At 36.8% G+C, this 27,500-nt stretch overlaps 2 protein-coding genes across 2 annotated transcripts in view; both read right to left on the bottom strand.

The window, feature by feature from the left end:
- Positions 1-16,564, bottom strand: part of LOC133631223 (thrombospondin type-1 domain-containing protein 4-like) — a 70,441-nt gene extending 53,877 nt beyond the window's left edge. The window contains exons 1-5 of the mRNA XM_062023384.1: positions 16,514-16,564; positions 16,366-16,435; positions 9,897-10,174; positions 3,372-3,693; positions 785-887 (exon numbers count right to left, since the gene is read on the bottom strand). Of these exons, the coding sequence (XP_061879368.1) occupies positions 785-887; positions 3,372-3,693; positions 9,897-10,174; positions 16,366-16,435; positions 16,514-16,542 (802 nt within the window). The 5' untranslated portion in view covers positions 16,543-16,564. The remainder of the gene's footprint in view (positions 1-784; positions 888-3,371; positions 3,694-9,896; positions 10,175-16,365; positions 16,436-16,513) is intronic.
- A 3,622-nt stretch (positions 16,565-20,186) lies between these two features.
- Positions 20,187-27,500, bottom strand: part of LOC133631213 (leucine-rich repeat-containing protein 49) — a 94,679-nt gene continuing 87,365 nt past the window's right edge. Inside the window, exons 17-18 of the mRNA XM_062023375.1 lie at positions 24,997-25,150; positions 20,187-21,395 (exon numbers count right to left, since the gene is read on the bottom strand). Coding sequence (XP_061879359.1) covers positions 21,186-21,395; positions 24,997-25,150 — 364 coding nt within the window. The 3' untranslated portion in view covers positions 20,187-21,185. The remainder of the gene's footprint in view (positions 21,396-24,996; positions 25,151-27,500) is intronic.

Here is a 27,500-nt window from a genome sequence, read left to right as displayed (position 1 = left end):
TTGGATCAAATAAATAAAATAATAATGATGTATTTTTTTCAGGTTTGTATTACACACTGATAATAACAATAATGGCTCAGCCTCAGGCAGCATTACTGTATTGGACTACAAGAGTGTAAAATTGACTAAAGCGTGTTATTTCATTTCTAAAGGCCTCTCATGATGTTGAAAACATATTTTAAAAGGTCTTGAAGGGGAACTGCACGTTTTTTTTAAATTAATTTTCCAATCATATACAGTCCTTATGCAAGACAATAACTCTTAACCCAAACCTAACCCTGTTTCTTTTTTTATGCATTCTAACTTGTGAAAAAGCATTAGCAAGAGTCAGCTGACAATGGAGGTAAAAGGATCTTTTTTTTTTTTTTTTTTTTTGCTGTTTTTTTTTAGGTATTTCAAATAACTGAAGTGTTTTGCCTCCACCTGTTGGCCTGGAGTAGAAGCGCATGCACAGGGATTTAGTCACATTTAAAACTGGAAAAAAATGCATGCATATGACAATAAACAAAAGCCAAAACGAACGAGCAGTATTGGAAGTTAAAGCGTTAAAGTAAGGTGTGCTGAAACATGCTGTAAATAAAGTTGTGCTTTGTTATAAGAAAGACAGAAAAGGTCAGTGAGTTTGAATAAATAACCATCCATCACTGCCAAGAACAACACAATAGATCATAGGAGGTTAAAGGTCAGGTGGAAGTGATTAATTGCGACCTGCAAACCAGCGGACTTTAGTATTAATATTTATTGAATCACCAATGTTGAGACTTTAATGATAAATGATGCTCACCTTCATTAAAAGGCTCCCAGTCGTAGAGCCTGCCCATAAAAGGCTGCTTGTTGAAGGAGGAACACTGCACTGCTCGGATGTGTTTGCTGGATGCAGCACAGGCCTGGAAATGAACAATCGACGTTAGAGCGCCACCTTCTCAAAATATGGAATAAAGAACCTGGTGGACAAAAAAAAAAATTACAGCTAAAACATCACAATATTGCAAGGAAAATGAAAAGTTGCTATCATCAGGAGAAAATGGAGATAAAATTGCTATTAAAGTCACAGTGTCGCAAAAACATGACCATCAAAAACTCACATGCCAAATGGAAATTGTTATTTTTATGAAAAAGTACTTTAAACTACAAGCAAAACGAGTCAAATTAGGAGACAGAAGGAGCAACTTTACAAGAATAAAGCAAAGAAACATCCATTCATTTATTTGCTGACTTGCAAATAAAAAATATCATCACACACCAGTTGCTGTTTTCACTTTTTAACGAGCCGTTTGTAATTTGGACTACCGTATTTTTCGGACTATAAGGCGCACTTAAAATCCTTTCATTTTCTCCAAAATCGACAGTGCACCTTATAACCCGGTGCGCCTAATGTACGGAATAATTCCTGGTTGTGCTTACCGACCTCGAAGCTATTTTATTTGGTACATGGTGTAATGATAAGTAGAGATGTTCGATAATATCGGCCTGCCGATATTTAGGCCAATAAATGCTTTAAAGTGTAATATCGTAAATTATCGGTATCGTTTTTTTTATTATCGGTATCGTTTTTTTTTTTGTTTTTTTTTATTAAATCAACATAAAAAACACAAGATACACTTATAATTAGTGCACCAACCCCAAAAAAAATCCCTCCCCCATTTACACTCATTCACACAAAAGGGTTGTTTCTTTCTGTTATTAATATTATGGTTCCTACATTATATATCAATATATATCAATACAGTCTGCAAGGGATACAGTCCGTAAGCACACATGATTGTGCGTGCTGCTGGTCCACTAATAGTACTAACATTTAACAGTTAATTTTACTCATTTTCATTCATTACTAGTTTCTTTGTAACTGTTTTTATATTGTTTTACTTTCTCTTTTATTCAAGAAAATGTTTTTAATTTATTTATCTTATTTTATTTTATTTTATTTTTTAAAAAGGACCTTATCTTCGCCATACCTGGTTGTCCAAATTAGGCATAATAATGTGTTAATTCCACGACTGTATATATCGGTATCGGTTGATATCGGTATCGGTAATTAAAGAGTTGGACAATATCGGATATCGGCAAAAAGCCATTATCGGACATCCCTAATGATAAGTGTGACCAGTAGATGGTAGTCACACAGAAGAGATACGTGTAGACTGCAATATGATGGCAGTAAACAACACCAAAACTTTAAATGTGCCATTGAAAATAAAGATCATTACACACGGCACTCAAAAATCTGTCAAAATGTTTTAGTATGACATTGAAGCCACACTGCTTAAACATGTTTGAATGGTATTTTATTTTCTTGCACTTTTATGGCTATCAAACATGTAGCCATAAAAGTGTGTGCTTCATGTTAGCTTCTATAAGCAGCCGTTCATCCTCCGTATATTCAGCTTCAAAAACATGAAATTGTGAATCCTCTTCTGTCCAAAAAATAGTCATCTTCATTGTCTGTTGCCAAGTCTGCCATGATTACAACACACCCGATTGTTTCTGGAAGTAGGAACACACATTTGTTGCCGGAAGTCGAAAGTGCGTTGCCACGGAAACGGAAATAAATGCGAAAGAAGTTCCGTTAATGCATAAAATGATCAAAATACGGTAAATATTGAACATATTAGGTATTGTTATGAACGTGTCTGTTACTACATTATATATAGACTTGCAGTGTGTATACAACATGTTGATGCAGGGTTTTGAAGTTGTTTTAGAGGACTTTGAAGGTTATAACAGCTACTCTGATTAGCCACATCTTGCAATCATTTTTTTTATCATCTTTAGAATCCTAAAAAAAAAGACTTGTGTTTTTGTCTCTCATACTGATTGTGAACGATAGCCAAAATTAAAAAAATAAGTGTAGTTCCCCTTTAATAAAGATGCTATTGTGTACAAATTTTGACCCTGGAACAGATCATTTTTATTTTCAATATTATGGAAAGATGTGTTTATATATGAAACAAGTGGGGGTCTAATGCAAACATCTCTCCTTCACCCTAACATGACCTTAAACACACCCAGGCTGTGTGTGTTTCCCCCCAAAGGTTGGTGAGGACAAGATTAAAAAAAAAACGTAATTAATCAAGCCGGAAAACGTAGTTTTGTAATGACAAGAAGTTGACATTACTATTTTTTTCAGTCCAGGGTTGGTTCCTGTGAACTCTGAGGAACTGCTAAGATCTAAACAAGCCTGCACTGTGATCCACTTTACACTGGTGACAATACACAGAGACCCTGATGCTCTTTGAATGCATCACGATGCGTTCAGTAAAGTAGACACTGCTGTAGCCTGTTGTATGTTATGCAACACACAAATGTCCACTACAGAGGACGCTGGTTCTCAGAATATGTAACATTAAATATGTTTTAATAAAAATGCATACGTTACTGCTGCAGAGCCTGTGGTGGGTGTGCTCCCCCGTACAGGAAGAGGTAGGCAGGGGGTCGTACGGCCGCTCCGTGTTCTGCTGCTGGGGTCCGGGACCGTGTCTGGCTGAGCCCTGCTGGTAGAGCGGCGCCCACATGGGCTGCGTTTGGGCTCGGCTGTGGAGGTGATGGTGCGACCCGAGGCCAAAACGTTGGGAAGAAGTGGAGCGTTTGTGCCTGATGGAGCGTTGGACACCTCCAGAAGCCGGGTGGCCCGTATCGGACTCCAAAGGAGGTTTTCCGTAGCCGTACCTGCCTGGGAGGATGGGATTAATCCTCCTGTAGAAACAAACAAACATGCTTTTATTTTGATATTTTGGGTCATTTAGATTTGTTGGTGTAAGCCATACTGGCCCCCGAGTTCATATAGAGCAGGGGTGTCCTACTTTTTCCTCCCAGGGCCGCGCATTACAAAATCAAAGCATGCGGGAGCAATTTTTATATTTTTAAAAATGTCAAATTTAATCCAATATATATATATATATATATATATATATATATATATATATATATATATATATATATATATATATATATATATATATATATATTTTTTTTTTATTATTATTTTTTTTAATTTTTTTTTTTTATTGCTTTTCGAGCTCCCCTTAAGTTTTAGTCATAAAACAAGTCATACACAATTTTTTTTCAACATAAATATCTGGCTCAACTTCAGATCTGTTGATATAAAGTAATTTTTTTCCCTATGTTTTATGCCCTCTTTCTTAAAAAAAATAAATAAATAAATAAAAAAAATTTAAAACGCTGTTTTTGATGGCAAAATCACAAAATATTTTTTGTTTTTTTTACCACTTAAATCGATATATAAGTTATTTATTGATTTATCTATCTATATGTGTTATGTATTTTTTTTTTAAAGAAAACCCTGTTTTTTAATGGCAAAAACACACAATATACAATATTTACCGCAAAATGTTTTTATATTTTTCAACACTTAAAACGATATGAAAGTTTTTTTTTTTTTATGTTTTATGCATTTTTTGTTAAAGAAAACCCTGATTTTTAATGGCAAAAACACAAAATATCCACTTTTTACAGTGCAAGGTTTTTATTTTTTTCAATACTTCAAATGATATAAAGTTTTTTTGTGGGTGTTTTATGTCCTTTTTATTAAAGAAAACCCTATTTTTAATGGCAAAAACACAAAATATGCAATATTTTCCCCCAAATGTTTTTTTTTTCAACACTTAAATTTCTATCTAGGTATTTTTATGAAGAGCAATCAAATTTTTGGGGTTATAAGGGTATTATTTGAACTAAATGTCTGGGTTTTTAAAACTATGAACCATTTTTGGATTGTTTTTCAATGAGTAACGCATTTTTGGGTAAAAGGCTTTTTTTTATTAAAAAGGTACTTTTTTCTTGAAGGGAATTTTATTAAGGATGAATCCCATTAACATTATTTAAAATCACACATCTTATGTACATGAACATTTTTGAGCATGCCGTATAGAACTACTGTAAATATACACTGCAATTCTTGTTAAAAAAATATCACTCATATCTTACTTTTGAGTATATTTTAATGGAAAAAAAAAAATTTTGATCAGTAGTTGGGAAGGAGTAGGACAAACCAGCAGTAAAATTGATCATTTTTAACCAACTATTGGGTCAAGGAGCGCTAAATTGCACAACCCAATAGTTGGGTTTGGAATAACCCAATATTGTAGTGAGCAGAACTCAGCTTTTGTGTTAAATAAATTCAACCCAATAGTTGGGTTATGAATCAACCAACATCGAGTTAGCATAACTCAACTTTTGGGTTAAATAATTCAACCCAATAGTTGGGTTGGGAATAAACCAACATTAAGTTATCATAAGTCAACTTTTTGGTTAAATAATTCAACGCAAAAGTTGGGTTGAAAAAATTAACCCAAAATGTTGAGTTGAAATAACTCAAATAAGGGGTTCGTCCTTTTCTGAACCAGCGGTTGGGTTAAAATCGGGTTATTTTTTAACCCAACATTTTTTTAGTGTGCAGTAGTCATGTCGTTAACTTCTATAATTATACTAGTGGTGTTCCTCAAGGTTCCATTTTAGGTCCTCTCCTTTTCATCATTTGTATAGCCCAATTCAACTGATAGCCCACAATTTCAGTTCAAAAACATGTGTGAGAGGCTCACATTTTTGTGGCAGATTCTTAAAAACACTAGAGTGCTGTCATAGAGGTGATCTTTGACGAGTTTTTTTGCAGAAACAGAAAACAAATGTGGTGTTTTAGACTGCAATATTGTTACGTATTACATACACTGCAAAAACTGAAATCTAAGTAAGATTACATATCTCAAATAAGGGTGATATTTGCTTATTTTCTGTCTGATAAGATAATTCTTCTCACTAAGCAGATTTTATGTTAGTGTTTTACTTGTTTTAAGGCTTTTGGTCCTAAATTATCTCAGTAAGATATTAAAGCTTGTTGCTGAGATTTTATGACCTATATTGTGTAAATATGCTTGAAACTAGAATATCAACTGATGCAAAGTTGTGTCATTAACACTCACAAGTATAAAACTACTTTTTTAAAGTACCGGTAATAATTTCTTACTTCAAGCATGAAAAAAAAATCATGATGCCGAGCGCATATCATTATGTCAAGATAATGGCACTAGCATTTAGTTAATTTAAGAATATTTTTCAACATATTGAGCAAAAAGGTCTCATTTTTTTTTCTACCAAGAAAAGTGCACTTGTTATTAGTGAGAATATACTTATTTTAAGGTATTTTTGGGTTCATTAACGTTAGCTAATTTGACTTGTTTTGGAAAGTCTTGACAAGCCGAACTTTCTTGTTCTATTGGCAGATAATTTTGCTTAGTTCAAATGAAATACCACTAATTTTTGTATTTTGTTTTTGTTTTTGAACACTGACTTTTTGCAATGTATGTCTAGCTTGTGTGCTATTGTGTGCGTATCTGTTGTGTAGCTGCTAGCTCCCAGTAGCCTAGAGCCTACTATGTTTACCCTTTGTAAATAGACTAAAATAGAAGAAAATACCAATTCTGTGTGTTTATTGGAGAACATTTAGATGTTCAGATTTGCACAAGTAAACTGTATCGGAGCGCTTATATCTGATATCCAATATTGGCATCAGATTATTGATATCAGATTAGGACATTCCTACTGACATTTGAGCTAAATCGAGCCGCTATCAAGCAAAAAGTCTCTGTATTGGCATTTCTGGGATTTAGTAACTAATTGTCTATAAAACATTTGTTTAATGATTATACAACTTTGATATTTGCATTTAAAGTTTACATCCTGCACACACAACCAAAAGGGGGTGCAACAAATGTCATTTCTTGGAATGAAAGAACTCTTAAGACCCACAAACCCAAACTAGACCTACCGAGCAACACTGTGGGATCGCAGAATCACTTGTCTCAACAGAGTCTACTCCCCCCTCCCCTGTAGCTGAGCTGTCAAGAGTTATTTGTTCAAAGGCAATAGGAAGTGGATCTCAATGCTGCCAAGCACAAGCCCAATAACTTTGACTGCCATCTTTTTAAGATTTACACAGGAAGAAGAAGGCAGGGGGGTCAGGCAGACTTTCAGACCCAACAAGTCAGCACACATGCTGCTGTATTTTGTGGAGAAAAAAAAAACCCATTACAAATTAAAGGCAAAGTATAATTTGTTTGTTTCTGATTCCTTGATGGTCGAGTGGTGGCTGCAGCATTTGTCAGTCCCCCGCTAATTTCAAGCTCAGGCTTGTAGGACTTAGCTTGAGAACCATAAGATCACAGGTTAGTTACAGTAGGTTAAAGTCTTAACTGTTTTCAAAGACTCTAGATCAGTGGTTCTTAACCTTGTTGGAGGTACCGAACCCCACCAGTTTCATATGTGCATTCACTGACAAAGTTATATGTTTTTGGTAACACTTTAGTATGGGGAACATATTCTAAGAAACAAAGACTTAATTTAGAGTTTTTTTGGACACTAGGGGAACATATTCTAAGTAACAAAGACTTAAATTAGAGTTATTTGGTTAGGGTTAGGGTTGGGTAAGAGGGTTAGGGCTAGGGTTAGAGGGTTAGGGTTATAATAAGGTCATGCCGAATAAGGCATTAATAAGTACTTAATAATGACTGGTTAAGAGCCAATATGTTACTAATTTGCATGTTAATAAGCAACTAATTAATGGTGAATATGTTCCCCATACTAAAGTGTTACCATGTTTTTTTACTGGTGCACAAAATGAACCGTGCATGAACATCAAAGTACAAAACCAACACAGTGCATAACATCACAACAAATTACACACCTGCAAATCAGTCTGACTTCTGTGGTTGCCGTATCCGTAATACGCCGATAGGGAGAAGTTTTTATTTACACGATGAGTCGGGTGTGTTTTGACCTCCGCCGAACCCCTGAGCCCGACTCACCGAACCCCTAGGGTTCGATCGAACCCAGGTTAAGAACCACTGCTCTAGATCAAGAGTGCCTACAAAATGTGCCAAAGGGCTGTGAGCACAAACATAACGATTTTAAGCATACAACAGCACCATGACTGAGGACTTTAGCCCCATACCACATAAAGTAGTAGAGAATTTAATGTTTAATAAATGGGAATTAGTTAACCTTGCAGATATGCTATCAATGACTGTGGAAGCTAGAAGTAGGTCAGTATGAAGCCATGATTTGGAGGGTTGGACTCACCGATTCTGTTCATAACTTTTATGGACAGAATTTCTAGGCGCAGTCAGGGCGTTGAGGGGATCCGGTTTGGTCTCTGCTTTTTGCAGATGATGTGGTCCTGATGGCTTCATCTGGCCAGGATCTTCAGCTTTCACTGGATCGGTTCGCAGCTGAGTGTGAAGCGACTGGGACGAGAATCAGCACCCCCAAGTCCGAGTCCATGGTTCTCACCCGGAAAAGGGTGGAGTGCCATCTCCGGGTTGAGGAGGAAACCCTTCCCTATGTGGAGGAGTTCAAATACCTCGCAGTCTTGTTCACGAGTGAGGGAAGAGTGGATTGTGAGATTGACAGGCGGATCGGTGCGATGTCTTCAGTAATGCGGACGCTGTATCGATCCGTTGTGGTGAAGAAGGAGCTGAGCCGGAAAGCAAAGCTCTCAATTTACCGGTGATCAACGTTCCCATCCTCACCTATGGTCATGAGCTTTGGGTTCTGACCGAAAGGACAAGATCACGGGTACAAGCGGCCGAAATGAGTTTCCTCTGCCGGGTGGCGGGGCTCTGCCTTAGAGATGGTGTGAGAAGCTCTGCCATCCGGGAGGAACTCAAAGTAAAGCCGCTGCTCCTCCACATGGAGAGGAGCCAGATGAGGTGGTTCGGGCATCTGGTCGGGATGCCACCCGGACGCCTCCCTAGGGAGATGTTTAAGGCACGTCTGACCGGTAGGAGGCCACGGGGGAAGACCAAGTACACGTTGGGAAGACTATGTCTCCCGGCTGGCCTGGGAACGCCTCGGGATCCCCCGGTAAGAGCTGGACGAAGTAGCTGGGGAGAGGGAAGTCTGGGCTTCCCTGCATAGGCTGCTGCCCCCGCCACCCGACCGCAGATAAGCGGAAGAAGATGGATGGATGGATGGATTGGTTTACAAAAACATGCGCCACTCATTGGGTTAATATACAACCTAAGTCTCAAAGTCAAAGCCCGCGGGCCGAATGATCTATGGCCCCCGGGATGATATTTGATTAGTATTAGAACCGGCCCGCAGGCCACAGCCGCCTGCTGCTGTTTTGCACGCATCAATACTCCATCAAGTCATAAAAATGGGCTCCCACAGTAAATTTTTGGGGTCCCACTTTTTTGTAAACATTTTGAAAACAAATGATAAATGCATGCATTATCCTGTTATATCTCACATTCTATATTGTGTTTTGGAAAAAGGTTGTCATAAACGTTACTTGATTCATTTAAAGAAATAATACAAAAGAAAACACATTTTTATACAAATTTAAATGTATTTAGTTATAAACATTCATTCACTTTCTTCTTTCCTTCATGGATCTCAACTTTACCGCTGCCGGTATTTTTTTCTATATTTTTAATTGTAATATTTTCAGAATGTGTTTGTTCTATTTTTGGCCAAAGTTTTAATGCCATGATTTTAATAGTCCGGCCCGCGTGTGCACAGATTTTCCTCCATGCGGCCCCTGAGCTAAAATGAGTTTGACACCCCCGATCTACAACTTTAAACCGTCTTTGATTTATACGAAAAACCGCTCAGTTAAGTTTGTTGAAGATGAAAATTGTCGATTTTTCTATAAACACGTTATACCTTAGGTTCCTCTATCACTCGAAACTGTCTTTGATGTTTTCGAAAAAGCGCAAGGTGAGGTTTGTTCAAGACCCTGAATTGTGGTTCATTAAGTTCACTGATGGTTAAATTACATTTGAGGTTTATAAAAACCACACACGGTGCATTTTAAGACCCCTGATGGAAGACCCGGTCTTCCAAAGAAAGTCTCAGAAAAAAACAATACACTGTCAAATTACCTGTGCCCACCAGGTGGTGTCACAATTTCGTGACCGTCGCCCTCAGACGATTTCTCGGTGTCTCGGTACACAGAAACTGACGGCTTCAGGGCTGAGATGACAACTCCTTGCTGTAAGGGGGGTACTCTTGGCATGTAGACCCGCAGGCAGGGTCTACTCCTCTCCTGCACGCCACTTCCACAGGTCAGGGAGCAGGCCGACCAGGACCCCCAGGTCCCCCAGGAGCCCTGAGGTCCTCCAAGGTCTGCTCTAAAGTCCTGTGCTGCCCTCTGAGGGACCTGCAACAATGAGATGCCTTAGAAGTCAGAAAGTGATCTCACTTCATCAACGTGCCAGCAAGAAGAGTTCCTGTCCAGGTTTTTAAGTGTTGGCCTGCAGCCCTTCTGCTTCTTCCTGGCCCCTGTCCTACTGTGAGACCTTGCCAAAGACATTTGGTCTACTTTGTGTTGGACTATGGTGCTGCCAGGCGACTTTAATTGTGGCGCTGCTTAACTCCAGTATAGTCTCCTTTCAATGAAGCCCAGGAGGTTTGGATTTCTTGTGGATGCCAATTTTGAAAGACAAGACGCTTGTCTCCAGTCAACCCCAGGGGGCGCCGGTAGCTCTGTTAGGCTATGTCTACAATAAGCCGGATAACCCCTTAAAGGCCTACTGAAACCCACTACTACCGACCACGCAGTCTGATAGTTTATATATCAATGATGAAATTTTAACATTGCAACACATGCCAATACGGCCGGGTTAACTTAGAAAGTGCAATTTTAAATTTCCCGCTAAACTTCCGGTTGAAAACGTCTATGTATGATGACGTTTGCGCGTGACGTCAATGGTTGAAACGGAAGTATTCGGACAAAATTGTATCCAATACAAAAAGCTCGGTTTTCATCGCAAAATTCCACAGTATTCTGGACATCTGTGTTGGTGAATCTTTTGCAATTTGTTTAATGAACAATGAGGACTGCAAAGAAGAAAGTTGTAGGTGGGATCGGTGTATTAGCGGCTGGCTGCAACAACACAAGCAGGAGGACTTTGACTTGGATAGCAGACGCGCTATCCGACGCTAGCCGCCGACCGCATTGATGATCGGGTGAAGTCCTTTGTCGCTCCGTCGATCGCTGGAACGCAGGTGAGCACGGGTGTTGATGAGCAGAAGAGGGCTGGCTGGCGTAGGTGGATAGCTAATGTTTTTAGCATAGCTCTGTGAGGTCCCGTTGCTAAGTTAGCTTCAATGGCGTCGTTAGCAACAGCATTGTTAAGCTTCGCCAGGCTGGAAAGCATTAACCGTGTTGTTACATGTCCAGGGTTTAATAGTATTGTTGATTTTCTGTCTATCCTTCCAGTCAGGGGCTTATTTGTTTTGTTTCTATATGCAGTTAAGCCCGATGCTATCACGTTAGCTCCGTAGGTAAAGTGTTTTGCCGATGTATTGTCGTGGAGATAAAAGTCACTGTGAATGTCCATTTCGCGTTCTCGACTCTCATTTTCAAGAGGATACAGTATCCGAGGTGGTTTAAAATACAAATCCGTGATCCACAATAGAAAAAAGAGAAAGTGTGGAATCCAATGAACCCTTGTACCTAAGTTACGGTCAGAGCGAAAAAAGATGCGTCCTGCAGTGCACTCTAGTCCTTCACTCTCACATTCCTCATCCACGAATCTTTCATCCTGGCTCAAATTAATGGGGTAATCGTCGCTTTCTCGGTCCGAATCGCTCTTGCTGCTGGTGTAAACAATGGGGAAATGTGAGGAGCCTTTCAACCTGTGACGTCACGCTACTTCCGGTACAGGCAAGGCTTTTTTTATCAGCGACCAAAAGTTGCGAACTTTATCGTCGATGTTCTCTACTAAATCCTTTCCGCAAAAATATGGCAATATCGCGAAATGATCAAGTATGACACATAGAATGGATCTGCTATCCCCGTTTAAATAAAAAAAATTAATTTCAGTAGGCCTTTAAACGAATAATTATTTCGTCAAGCACACTAAACCATCGTTTAAGGTTCCCCTCCTCGTACAATTTTTTACACGGGTAAGTGCGCTGTGTATTTCTTGAATCTCCGGCTCTCACCTGCCGAAAATGCATAATAAAGAAGGAAAAAACATATATAAGTCGCATTTATGGGGGAAATGTATTTGATAAAACCCAACACCAAGAATAGACATTTGAAAGGCAATTTAAAATAAATAAAGAATAGTGAACAACAGGCTGAATAAGTGTACGTTATATGAGGCATAAATAACCAACTGAGAACGTGCCTGGTATGTTAACGTAACATATTATGGTCAGAGTCATTCAAATAACTATAACATATAGAACATGCTATACGTTTACCAAACAATCTGTCACTCCTAATCGCTAAATCCCATGAAATCTTATACGTCTAGTCTCTTACGTGAATGAGCTATATAATATTATTTGATATTTTACGGCAATGTGTTAATAATTTCAAACATAAGTCGCTCCTGAGTTTAAGTCGCACCCCCGGCCAAACTATGAAAAAAACTGCGACTTATAGTCCGAAAAATACGGTACCTTAAAAGAAAACGATTGCAGCTATTTGGGATACAACACTTCTCAGACGGCAAGAGAACTCTCGAATGTCCAGGTCAGCTGTGATGCTACTTACCGAAAAACTTAATCCATTTGTCTAAGGAGAGACAACGAGAATGCGGGCTCCCGTGGATGTGATAAAAAAAAAAAAAGGTAGCGTGTGCTTTGTATTACCTGGCCGAAGACTACGGAAAACATTGAATGCATTTGGACTGGCAAAGCAGACTGTATCAGTTATTGTCCGCCATGTATGTCGCGGACTCAATGTTTAGGTCCAGAGTATATAAAGTCACCAAAAAGGAATGGACAATGAAGGTGAAGGCAAAAGAGTGAGAAGTGTCCTGACCAGATATCTAGATCCGTAGTTTGACTGTTGTAAAATGTTCTTTATCCCATTGTTTACGTGTCTAATAAAGATTTGACTAATTTATGATGTCTCCGGTGTGATTCACTACAATAGGGCCCCACAGCGCACCGGATTCCAGTTAATTGAAATACCACAACACTGGATATTGTTCAGATAAATTAAATTCAATTTAAGAACTTGCACACAAAGCAACACCGGAGGTGACTATGACGTGCGCATTTTTCGCCCATGCGTATTAGGTCGCGTTGCGCCGGCGGACGGAGTGGGTGAGGGGGTCTTAAACGACCATTGTGTGTGTGTGGACAAAGATAAGGTTAGGTGGGATTTACCTTGGATAACCTTAGTTACCTTACTTCTTAGTGTAGAAGGGGCCTTAGTATGGGCCACACAAAGCAGAAGGAACCTAAAGGTCTCAAACCCAGGAGATAACACGTGGGGAGGGGCACGGTTTCCGTGCATGTTCCTGCACTGCAAAAACTGAAATCTAAGTAAGATTAAATAACTCAAATAATTTGCTTATTTTCTGTCTAATAAGATCATTCTTCTCACTAAGCAGATTTTATGTTAGAGTCTTTTACTTGTTTTAAGGGTTTTGGTCCTAAATGATCTCAGTAAGATATTACAGCTTGTTACTGAGATTTGATGACCTATATTGAGTAAAACATGCTTAAAACTAGAATATCAACTGTTGCAAAGCTGTGTCATCAACACTCACAAGTATAAAACTACATAATAATTTCTTATTTCAAGCATGAAAGAGACAATTGTGTCTCATAATTAAAACAGATGACAGCCAAATGGACTTTGCTGTTTTATTTTCAATGAAACAATAGAAAATACGTACTCATATAGTAGTACAGTTGGCACAGTACAGTAAACTAACATGTGACATTTCAAACAATTTTGAACAGAAATAGTTCATGCACATTCAGATAAATTCCTCAAAATTACAATTAAATTTTTTTTGGCCAGGGGCCGGGCTGTATATATGCACACTAATTGACTGAAAGAGCACGCACTTGGTGCGACGATGTCATGTTATCGATGGAAAAATGCATTTTTAGACCATATGATTTGCCTGAGCGGCTAGAAGACCCCGAGAGTAACAAGCGCTTGCCTTGTTGCCTTTCCATTAAGAACAATAAATTAGTTTTTAGTATAAGTTTGCTGGTTTCAAGAAATGTAATGCCGAGCGCATATCATTATGTCAAGATAATGGCACTAGCATTTACTTCATTTAAGAATATTTTTCAACATATTAAGCAAAAAGGTCTCTTTTTTTTTCTACCAAGAAAAGTGCACTTGTTATTAGTGAGAATATACTTATTTTAAAGGTATTTTTGGGTTCATTGAGGTTAGCTAATTAGGGACCGAGTCCCTTTGGGACAGAGGACCCTATTGAATTTCTAGCGTTTTATTAATATACCGCCGCCTCTCTGAGCTGTAATTTGACCCCCTTAACATGCTTCAAAACTCACCAAATTGGACACACACATCAGGACTGGCGAAAATTGCGATCTAATCCAAAAACCAAACCCCAAAACTCAAAATTGCGCTCTAGCGCCCCCTAGGAAGAAAACACAGACACAACTGCCTGTAACTTCCAGTAGGAATGTCGCAGAGACATGAAACAAAAACCTCTATGTAGGTCTCACTTAGACCTAGATTTGTTACACTGACAACCCCCAGCAAAAATCAACAGGAAGTTTGCAATTCCCCCTTCAAAACGAAAGTTGAGTAAAAACAGTCACCTTTTCTTCAAACATGATCTCCTCTGAGCGCGTTTGTCGTGTCGGCTTCAAATTAGCACAGGAGAGAGATTGAACCCTTCTGATTAAAAGTTGATGAAAGAGTTTTAATTACTGCTCCGGTTTGGATTTTATGAGCCCTCAAAGTCGGTCCCGTCCATCGCTGCTTGCAGCTTTAATTAGGGTCCGCATGACCCTGTACAAAGGACTCCCACAGGGAGTCCTTTGTACAGGGACAAAGGACACTATTGAAATTGTAAGGTTTTATTATTATTCTTTCTTTTTTCTTCCGCCGCCTCTTTGAGCCCTAATTTGACCCACTTAACATGCTTCAAAACTCACCAAATTTGACACACACATCAGGACCTGCAAAAATTGCCATCTAATAAAATAAACAAACCCCAAAACTCAAAATTGCGCTCTTGCGCCCCCTAGAAAAAAACAAACTGCCTGTAACTCCCACTAGGAAGGTCGTAGAGACATAAAACAAAAACCTCTATGTAGGTCTGACGTAGACCTACATTTCATAATTTGACATCCTCGGGCAAAAACCAACAGGAAGTTGGCAATTTCCCCTTCAAGACAAAAATGTACTAAAAACACTCATTTTTGCCTCTTTGAGCTGTAATTTGACCCCCTTAAAATACTTCAAAACTCACCAAACTTTTCACACACATCAGGACTGGTGGAAATTGCGATCTAATAAAAAAAAAACGAACCCCAAAACTCAAATTTGCGCTCTAGCGCAATTTTTGAATAAAACAGAGACAAAACTGCTCCTCAGAGGAAAACACAGACAAAACTGCTTGTAACTTCCGGTAGGAACGTCTTAGAGACATGAAACAAAAACCTCTATGTAGGTCTCACTTAAACCTACATTTCATAGATTGACACCCTTCAGAAAAAATCAACAGGAAGTTTGCAATCCCTCCTTCAAAACTAAATTTTTGTTAAAACCGGTCACCAAACACCAAACATTATCTCCTCTGAGCGCGTTTGTCGTTTTGGCTTCAAACTACTACAGGAGAGAGATTGAACCCTTCTGATTGACGGATACTCAAAGAGTTTTGATAAGTGCTACGGTTTTGATTTTACGAGCCTTCAAAGAACCGCTGCGCTGATAATGCTGCTGTGATTTTACGAGCCTTAATAGAACCACTGTACCACTGCGCTGATGTCAACAAAAGTATTGGGACACTTAGGACTAACACTAGACAAAAGTTTTTGGACACTTAGGACTAGCACCTGCCAAATATGTGGGCCCGACCAACGCTGCTTGCAGCTTTAATTTGACTTGTTTTGGAAAGTCTTGACAAGCCAAATTTTCTTGTTCTATTGGCAGATAATTTTGCTTAGTTCAAATAAAATACCCCTAATTTTTGTTTTTGAACACTGACTTTTTGCAGTGTGGCACACATTTGTCACGCCAAAGACGACTTCCTGTTCCACTGGTAGGAAGTAAAAGAAAAAAGACTCGAAGTGACGACATAAAAGTGTGTTGACAGCTGACTTGATGCGCACTGTCCCTGACCTTCCCCCCCCCCCCCCCCCCCCCCAAACCCAAGAGCCAGTTAGCACCTGGCAAAAGGCTGTCTGTGCGTTTTTGGGAGCGTTCCCACTGGCTGTCCTCACTCAGCGGGAAGCAGGAAGTTTTCCCACTCTGAGGCATTTGGCTAACAAAAGGAGACGATGTCATGCCGGTGCCAAGCATGCGATTACACCGTGGAGAAAAGTATTTAAGGTGGCTCTGACAACACGAGAATGGAAGATCACGCGTGTTTGGACTTGGGTGCTGCTCCTCACCTTCCTGTGGTCTGTCGTGCGCTGGCACCTCACAGGCTCCCAGCAAAGAAGCAGGAGAAACGGCAAATTCCTGCACAGACATTCCTGCATAGTTTCACATAAAAGGCGTTGATGGTGTTGCGTTCAAGTGCAACGCCGGCAGAATTACCTGATGATGCACCTGCGCACTCCTGGCATTGTTGATGGATGTTTACAATTGGACACTTGCGAGAGAAAAAACACACTTGCTCAGAGAATAAACCTTTCAAAGTTGCACTTTGAATGTATCTTCATGCAGGAAAAGAAGACGCTACAAGGTCCTACAGTACATGAACACAACAAATTGCAACCCCATTTAACATAAATGTGGTGGATATATTTGGAATTTTGCCTAAATAATGTTTTTGCAAAAATGTTTCAGTAATATATGTATTTAACTTTAAGGAATGAAAATTTGTCATGAATAATTCCCATTACAAATATAAAATAAATTAAATGGTTTTCTTTCAAAAATATTTTTTATGCAATATAAATTACTATGTGGGGTAAAAAAAATACGTTATATAATACTAAATATATACATATTAATAAAAAATAAATATATAATAAATAATTTGTTAAATTGAAATATGTTTAATTTTAAGTACTGTAAAAAAGTGTATTAATATCATAAAATATCTATTATAAATTTACATTTATGACAAAAATGTAAATATCTCACTAAATTAAATGTAGGTTGCTAAAAAAAAAAAAGGAAAACAAGTTATAATTTGTCACATTATTTCACATTAAATATTTAAAATAAATTAAATAATTTTGCATTAAATAAATTGTATGTGATATAAATTATTTTGTGTAAAATATTGTACCTAATATTAAATGTAAACTAAAAAAACACATGATAAATAAGTAATATATAATAATAGTAAATAACTTCAATCTAATTCAGGTTGTCATTAAAAAAAAGATTAAATAGTAATAATAGTAAATAAATTGAGTATACTCAAACTATACATACTTTCAAAAGGGGAAACATGTACTATTACTGTATATTCATTTTGTGTTCAGTTGTAAATGATTAAGAACGTTATATATGCTCGAACTAGATTTCATATTTTCTCATTGATTTCAGTCGAGGACAAGCGGTAAAAAATGGATGGATGGATAGATGACATTAAGGCCAACTACCAATGTTAAACTTTCTTGATGGTTCTTGGGGAAAAAGACTCTTGGTATCTCCCCCACTTGACCATGTGAGTTGACCTATAACCCCTGGCTCCTAATGAGAGACACCCATGCCCCATGCTGGAAAACAGAAAAAAATTAAAATAAAAAATAAAATAAATAAATAAAAGGAACTAAACAGCAACTTTCACCCATTGTTGGTCTTGTAAGTGTAAAAAGTGTGTAACAAAATACTACATATTGTAGTAATAATAATAAAGACTTACCTATGTGTGTGTTCCTGCTGCAGGTATTCCTAAACTCCCCCGGACATGTTCTACTCTGCACAGGTTCCAAACGTGGATCCACTTTCAGTCCAGGTGTGTTCACCTGCACAAACGAGTAAAACAAGCATTTTTGCTCCAAATACAAAGGCAGAGAGACGCCAAAGTGCTTCTTCTTTGGACGCAAACAGACTGAATGACAGAAGAGCTGCAGCAGAGAGGCGACACACGGTTAGAAAAGCACTCTTTAGCGCCCCCTGCTGGAATGCAACTATCTGGGGAGGAAGATTCTCTGCAGGTTGCTTTGGTTGCAAGTGGAAGGCCGCTGGGCACAAATCGGCCACTTTGTTAGGTACACCCACACCGTCTAAATGAGCTTTTGCAAAGATAATAAGATGAAAGTTAGTATTTTCCTGTATGCATCTGCAGGGAAGATGGTGAGAGGGGTTGACAGTACCTGGTTTAACCTTTGACCCCAGTGTTTACTAGTCCGTCACAGTCACACATGATCCCCCAATTAAAGCATCAATAATGAAGTGTTATTGTTCTGCATGAACCCACCGCAGGCATCTCCACATGAAATACTGACACAAACAATAACTAATTTCCTACAGGAACATTCTGTAAATAATTGGTCACCTAAATAATTATTACTAAATTAAATGATCATTGATTCAATTTTAAAAATAGGTATAATAGACGACAAAATATTAAAATACAAACAAAAAATGACTTGATTTTTTATTTATTTAAAACAATATATTGGCAGTATTAATTACCGTAAACTAAAAAAAAATACAAAAGGAATAAGAATTTTGTATTTAAAAAATGTATGAAGTATATCTTAAAATAGGACAAAGTATTGGTTGCAAACCAAAATACTTGATTTTGAATATAAAATAATAAATCAGTATTACTAAAATACTGTAATGAAAATGTATTTTAAAAAATATGGCAAATACATATTAAAATGTGACACAATAATAAAATAAAAACCAAAAATGACTTGATTCTTAATTTGAAACAAAAAGATTAGCAGTAATGATAAAATATAAACTAAATAAATAATTTAAAAAAACTAACTCAAATTGATTACAAAAATATAGAAAAAAATATGTATTAAAAGAAAACAAAATACTAAACTACAAACCAAAAATTACTTAATGTTTTTAATAAAAAATTATAGAATATCAGTATTGCTAAAATATACTAAAATAAATAATACAAAAGTAAATATGGGAAATACATATTAAAATACAAACCAAAAATGACTAGATTCTTAATTTGAAATAATAAATTAGCAGTATTAATAAAATAGATACTAAATAAATAATTAAAAAATAATTGAAATTAATTACAAAAACAAAGCAAAAATATAATAAAATAAGACTACATTTTGTAATACAAAGCAAAAATGATTGATTAACTAACAGTAATAATATATAATAAATAAAAATAGTAAATTAATTATCAAAACTATTTTAAATGCATTACACAAAAATAGGAAGTATGTAATAAAAGAACGCAAAATATTAAAATACAAACCAAAAATGACTTGCTTTTTAATATGAAATAATAAATTATCAGTATTAATACAATTAAATAACAAAACATTTAAAACAAAAAACTCATTGAAATGTATTTTAAAAAATATAGGCCATATATTTTCAAATTAAAAACAAATATTAGAATACAACCCAAAACTGACTTCATTCATAATTTGAAACAAAAAGATTAGCAGTAATAATAAAATTTAGAGTAAATAAATAATAAAAACAACTAACTGAAATTTAGTACAAAAACATGTGTTAAAAGAAAACAAAATACTAAACTGCAAACCAAAAATGATTTGTTTTAATAAAAAATAATAAAATATCTGTATTGCTAAAATATATTAAACTAAATAATAAAAAAGTAAATACGGGAAATATATATTAAGATAAGACAAAATATTAAAATACAAACCAAAAATTACTAGATTCTTAATTTAAAAAAATAAATTGGCAGTATTAATAAAATAGATACTAAATAAACAATAAAAAATAATTTACATTAATTACAAAAACATTTAAAAAATATAATAAAATAAGACTATGTTTTGTAATACAAACCAAAAATGACTTGATTAAACTAACGGATGAACTAACAGTAATAATAAAATAAATAAAAATACTAAAATAATAATCAAAACTATTTAAAATGCATTACACATATATAGGAAGTATATAATAAACGAACACAAAATATTAAAATTCAAACCAAAAATGACTAGATTTTTAATATGAAATAATAAATTATCAGTATTAACGAAATTATACAACAAAATAAATAAAAACTAATTGAAAAGGATTTAAAAAATATAGGCCATATATTTTAAAATAAAACCAAATATTAGAATACAACCTAAAACTGACATTTTTATTTTAAGATAATAAATCGGCGGTATTAAAAAAACAAAAACAAAAATAATAAAAACAAATCAAAACGTATTACAAAAATAAAGGACATACAGTGTATATATCAATAAAAGACAAAAAAAAACTTCCTGGTTGGTGCAGTGTTGTTAAAGCGGGGTTAAAAACACAAATGATTTACGCATGGCTTGCATGAGGGGAGCAGCAGCAGATGGTCCAAACCTGGTGAAGCATCAAGTAGCCTTCAGGGATATCCCAGCACGAGCTCACGCGACTCCTCGGAGCTTGCGTACTTGATGGACTTCCTATTTACATATTAACAATTATTTGTTGGAAGACAGCTTTAAAATACAATTCTTTAAAAAATTTACTTGGTTCAAATAATATTCAATAGACATCTTCTACTCAATTTCTATTTGTTGTACTATTACAATAGTTTTGTATGTTTTCATACAAATTAAACTGTATTTGTGGAAAAATATTTAAAAAATCTGTAACTTATGAACAGAAAAAAATCATCTGTGGAAGGGGAAATAAACAGCCTCACCCTCAATAGACGCCTGGGACTCTCTGCAGTTGTTTCAGGAGTAAATCTGGCAAATATATTCAGGTCTGCGATGAAATGGACACACAACCAGCGTGTCGATAGAGAATTTATTTTACTACAAGTGCAGAAGGATATAGAAATCCAGTGCAAATAAAGTGACGTCTTCATTGGTGTCTTCTATCGGGAAAAGTGAGCTGCGTGGGTTTTAAGACACTGCAAAGGTCATTCTAAAATATACAAAGTAAAAAGATTGTGGTCATTTCAAGCTGATGATGCGGCCGCCTATACATTCAATACCACGAGTCTTTAAAGTGGTCTACAGCCATCTGGAGGAGATAAACCTGTCAGGCTCCAAAAAGTCATGGAAGTGGAAAGGTCAAGAGGTGAGAGTGTGTTGCTACTGGTAAAGATGAGACCGTGACGGCGAGAAGTTCACTTGGAACACTTGGCGAGGCTGGCTTGGCGGAAGGCCGCTCGGTCCCTCATCTCCAGCACGCAGTCCCTCACCATCTCGGCGAACACGGAGGGCCACAGCGTGTGGAGGGCCTCGCCCTTTAGGTTGGTGTCTGAGGCCCTGCGCACCAGGTCCTGGAGGTACTGATCCACCATGGTGATGCGCTCTGATGCCTCCAACGCACCCTCCTGGGAAGGAAGGAGGACAAATGAGGACGTCCTACCGGATGCTGTAATGCAAACGTCCTTAAAGGCCTACTGAAACCCACTACTACCGACCACGCAGTCTGATAGTTTATATATCAATGATGAAATCTTAACATTATAACACATGCCAATACGGCCGGGTTAACTTATAAAGTGACATTTTAAATTTGCCGCTAAACTTCCGGTTCGAAACGCCTCTGAGGATGACGCATGCGCGTGACGTAGACCGGCGAACACGGGTATGCCTTCCACATTGAAGCCAATACGAAAAAGCTCTGTTTTCATTTCATAATTCCACAGTATTCTGGACATCTGTGTTCGTGAATCTGTTGCAATCATGTTCATTGCATTATGGAGAAGGAAGCTGAGCAAGCAAAGAAGAAAGTTGTCGGTGCGAAATGGACGTATTTTTCGAACGTAGTCAGCAACAACAGTACACAGCCGGCGCTTCTTTGTTTACATTCCCGAAAGATGCAGTCAAGATGGAAGAACTCGGATAACAGAGACTCTAACCAGGAGGACTTTTGACTTCGATACACAGACGCCTGTAGAGAACTGGGACAACACAGACTCTTACCAGGATTACTTTGATTTGGATGACAAAGACGCAGACGTGCTACTGTGAGTATGCAGCTTTGGCTTCTAAACATTTGATCGCTTGACCGTATGTGCGCAACTTTTTTTTGCGTATGTACGTAACTTTTTTAAAATATATAAGCTTTATGAACCTTGGGTTAGGTGAACGGTCTTTTGGGCTGAGTGATTGTGTGTGTTGATCAGGTGTTTGAATTGTATTGGCGTGTTCTATGGAGCTAGGAGCTAGCAGAGGAGCTAGGAGCTAGCATAACAAACACGCAGGTGTTTTTATGCAGGATTAATTTGTGGCATATTAAATATAAGCCTGGTTGTGTTGTGGCTAATAGAGTATATATATGTCTTGTGTTTATTTACTGTTGTAGTCATTCCCAGCTGAATATCAGGTCACCCCCGGCTCTCACAGCATCTTCCCTATCTGAATAGCTTCAACTCCCCTCTAGTCCTTCACTTGCACTTTACTCATCCACAAATCTTTCATCCTCGCTCAAATTAATGGGGAAATTGTCGCTTTCTCGGTCCGAATCTCTCTCACTTCATGCGGCCATCATTGTAAACAATAGGGAACTTTGCGTATATGTTCAACTGACTACGTCACGCTACTTCCGGTAGGTGCAAGCCTTTTTTTTATCAGATACCAAAAGTTGCAATCTTTATCGTCGTTGTTCTATACTAAATCCTTTCAGCAAAAATATGGCAATATCGCGAAATGATCAAGTATGACACATAGAATAGATCTGCTATCCCCGTTTAAATAAAAAAAAATCATTTCAGTAGGCCTTTAAGGAGCTAATGGATAAAATAACATGGGAGATATTAAAATAGTTTGATTAAAAAAATGAGAGTTTCACTGAACTTGAGTGAATTAAATTTTGTAGAAAAAAGACATGACACAAAACTAGAGTCATTTCAAATGGCAACTTTCTGGCTTTAAGAAAAACTAAAAGAAATCAATGACATAAATTGTGGCATAAATTATGGAATCACTCACTTCTGAGGAAAAAAAATATTGAATGACCCTGTAAATGTTTCCTTTCGAAGGTTTACACCTGCATTCAATTACATCTGTCCATTCCTCTGCAGTTCAACACACCTTGGAGAGCTGTTGCACCAGGTGGATTGACATGAATCATGGCTCCAACACAAGAGATGTCAATTAAAGTTAAAGTAAAGTTAAAGTACCACTGATAGTCACACACACACACTAGGTGTGGTGAAATTACTCTCTGCATTTGACCCATCCCCTTGTCCCACCCCCTGGGAGGTGAGGGGAGCAGTGAGCAGCAGCGGTGGCCGGGCTCGGGAATCATTTTGGTGATTTAACCCCCATTTCCAACCGTTGATGCTGAGTGGGAGGTAATGGGTCCCATTTTTATAGTCTTTGGTATGACTCGGCCGAGGTTTGAACTCACGACCTACCGATCTCAGGGCGGACACTAAACACAAGGCCACTGAGCAGGTCTAAACATCAATCAATCAATCAATCAATGTTTATTTATATAGCCCTAAATCACAAGTGTCTCAAAGGGCTGCACAGGCCACAACGACATCCTCGGTTCAGAGCCCTCATAAGGGCAAGGAAAAACTCACAACCCAGTGGGATGTCAATGTGAATGACTATGAGAAACCTTGGAGAGGACCGCAGATGTGGGAGACCGGATGCAATGGACGTCGAGTGGGTCTAGTATAATATTGTGAAAGTCCAGTCCATAGTGGATCTAACATAATAGTAAGAGTCCAGTCCATAGTGGGGCCAGCCGGAGACCATCTCGAGCAGAGACGGGTCAGCAACGCAGAGACGTCCCTAACCGATGCACAGGCGGTCCACCCCGGGTCCCGACTCTGGACAGCCAGCACTTAAACATAAAAATGTAAACTGAAGACGGGATTATCCGACTTCTTCAAAATGGTGAAGTGAAGTGAAGTGAATTACATTTATATAGCGCTTTTTCTCAATGGTAAATCTTCGTGCGATTTTGTAAAAGATGTTGATGGTTCACGGTCAGCTGTGTCTGAATTCTGGACCAAGTTCAAACAACCCGGGGAAGTTGTAAAAGGCAAGCGTACGGGTAGACCAAGGAAAACGTCACAGCGTCAAGACGGAAAGGTTAAAGCAATACGTCTTGAAAACAGAAAATTCATAGTGAAACAAATGAAGGACAAACGGTTGGGTACTGGAGTCACCGTCAGTGACAGAACGGTAAGAAAGCACCTAAAGGAAATGGATTTAGATATAGAAAAGCTGGATGATAGCCGTCATTAACATTTAAACATGTTAACACAAATATTTATTTGTGCTATGGCTATGGGTTTTTTTCCCCTTGGCCTCAGTCTGGACCCCCTCTCCGGGGGCCCAGGTTTAGACTGAATATTTTTTTCTCATTTACCTCTTTCTCATCATTTTTGTAGGGGCGCCAGAAGTTGGCAGACCCGTCAGCGATCCTGTTCTGTCTCCCTTTGATTGATTGATTGATTGAAACTTGTATTAGTAGATTGCACAGTTCAGTACATATTCCGTACAATTGACCACTAAATGGTAACACCCCAATAAGTTTTTCAACTTGTTTAAGTCGGGGTCCACGTTAATCAATTCATGGTAATTCATGGTCCCTGTAATGTTTGTCTGCTCTTGAATGGGATTTTGTTGAAAATCTTAATTTCCACTCGTGGGATTATCGAAGTATTTCTGATTCTGATCACTATCTGACTGAAGCATAGTTAGCATTATTTTAGGATGTGTCGTGAAGCCTGCTGCCTTACAAAGAGCTGGTGTATACCCGTGGCGGCCTAATCTAGTTAGGGGCGGGTCTACTATCACATCCATAGGGAGGTTTTTCCTTAAAAAGCAAGTTTGGAGCATGCCTGGTGCTAATCAACAGGCTCCACAGACAAATATTACTATTGGAACACCGTCATGAAGTTACTTCCGCGTTATAGTTTACCCTAAAATAACTTTTCATCATGTTTTAGTGTGAAGGACAATGCAGACCTCAGGGCTGTCGGTGTTGCTGTCCCGGCTCGGGTAGTTGAACAGCGCTCGGCTCAGACCTTCTCCCAGGAGCTTCCCGTTGTCTCGCAGCTCCTCAGGGCTGAGCCCCGCCCGCCGGCCACGCCCCTCCAACAGGAACTGCAGCTGGCGCTTCCTTCGGGGCCAGAAAGAAGAGACAGAGACGTGAGTGACGTGATCGTAAAATCACAATCTTTGGCTTGTTAGTACTCTGCAGACGGCAGCCAGCACATTCCTTACAATCCATTTGAAGCATGCATTGCATTCAAACATTTTGGAACTTGAAATAAACCAAGTTTTGAAATAAGGAAAGCATTTTAATATCAATACAACTTTAAAGGTACATAAGGGAGGTGTAGTTTGTAAAAGTTAGATATCAATATAAACATTTTTAAGGACGTTAACCCCCCTATACGCAAATATACGCACTGTGCATAAGGCCCGTTTGGGGCCCTGTTTTGCTTGTAAAATGGCAATTAAAAAAAGACAGGGCACTTCATATGACATTTTACTGCAAGTGTGTTCCTAGCCCTTTTTGTTCCATCACTAATGATAATAAAATCGCAAATATCCCCATTTTGATTCTTGTCCTCTGGGAAACACTGCTGGTTGTCATACTGATTTAGATCCCCAGGAAGAGTTGGGACAGGAAAGATTTGCAAATATATGTTTTGATTATGTTAGATTTGTTATTTTGCAGTGAAAAAAACCTGAACAAAATAAAAAATACAAGAATTAAAAAAAAATAATAATAAAAAAATTTAAAAAAAATTTATTAAAAATTAAAACTGTTGCACTAAAAGGTAATTCTTGAACACTTTCTTTCCCAGAAGTTCATTTTAGTACAAAAAATATGCATCAAAATAAAATTAAAAAAAGATTAAATGACAACTATTTAATATTTAATGCTGTTTTTTCTTTATTGCCTATTTACGACCGTTTTTCTTAATACTACCTTAGTCCAAATTTTGAAAACCGTATATGTGCAAATGTGTACGGGTATGTCAAACAAAGCTCTTTGAATCCTTGATTTGTTACTCTGCAGTAAAAAATTATTTAAAAAAATAAAATTAAAAAATAAATTATAATAAAAGTAAAAAAAATGCTGCTCTCAAAATATTATCTTCAACACTTTTTAGTACAAAAATATTGCATTAAATTAGAAAAAATATATATTAAATGATTATTATGTAATATTTAATGCTGTTTTTCTTTATTGCCTATTTATTACCGGTTTTTTTAATACTTGCCGGGACCTGAGTCCAAATTTTGTACCGTTAATGTGCAAATGTGTACAGGTATGTCAAATAAAGCTCGTTGAATCCTTGATTTGTTACTCTGCAGTAAAAAATAATACTAAAAAAAAACAATAAAAAGATACAAAATAATTCAGGAAAAAATATTGAACTACAAATATTATTCTTGAACACTTTATAGTGCAAAAAATGTGCATCAAATTAAATAAAGAATTGATTAAATGATAGTTATTTTGCAGTACAATTTTTTTTCTATAAAAGCAATACCAGAATAAAAAAATACATATAAAAATGAAAATAAAAATAAAGATAATACAAATAAAATTAAAATTAAAATTAAATTAAAAGAAGGAAAAAAAAAATTATACAAGAAAAAAATGTTGCACTAAAACATATTGTTGAACACTTTTTTCTCATGAATTCATTTTAGTACAAAATATGCATCAAATTAAATAAATAAAAAAATCTATGTTTTAATTATGTTACATTTGTTATTTTGCAGTGAAAAAACCAGAACAAAATAAAAAAAATACAAGAATAAAAACATTTAAAATAAAATACAAATAATAAAAACAAAAATAAATGTATTAAACATTTAAATGTTTCAATAAAAGGTCATTCTTGAACACTTTCTTTCCCGGGAGTACATTTTAGTACAACAAATCTAGTATATTTATTATCTATAAAAACAATACAAGAATACACATTTTTACATAAAAATGATAATAAAAATAAAGATAATAAAACAAAAAAATTAAAAATTAAAATTAAAATAAAATTAAAAGTAGGAATACAAAAAATAATACAAATTAAAAAAGTTGCACTAAAACATATTCTTGAACACTTTTTTCTCATGAATTAATTTTAGTACAATACGGTATATGCATTAAATTAAATTAAAAATAATTTGATTAAACGATTATAAAAAAAAATCATTACAGATAAAAAAAAAAAATTGAAAATTTTTGTAATGGAGGCTCCAAATAAAATAATTTTTAGGGCCCCAATTTAGCCAGCGTTAACCACAAATGTTGAATCAATATGTCTCGGTATGCGCCTCATGTATCTCAATTTATAACATTCAAGTGCAAAAAGAAGTTACCCAACGTAAAAGCCTCAAATGATTATGTGTCGACTTTGATAACAAAGTGACACAATGGCCACACTTGAGTCTGACTGCTTTGAACGAGAGTCTGGTTACTGTACTTCACATTCTTTTGGAAGTCAAAA

The sequence above is a fragment of the Entelurus aequoreus genome, linkage group LG02, assembly GCF_033978785.1.
Source record: "Entelurus aequoreus isolate RoL-2023_Sb linkage group LG02, RoL_Eaeq_v1.1, whole genome shotgun sequence".
NCBI classification, from domain to species: domain Eukaryota; kingdom Metazoa; phylum Chordata; class Actinopteri; order Syngnathiformes; family Syngnathidae; genus Entelurus; species Entelurus aequoreus.
Note: the sequence above shows the minus strand (reverse complement) of the source record. Positions and strands in the feature narration are given on the sequence as shown.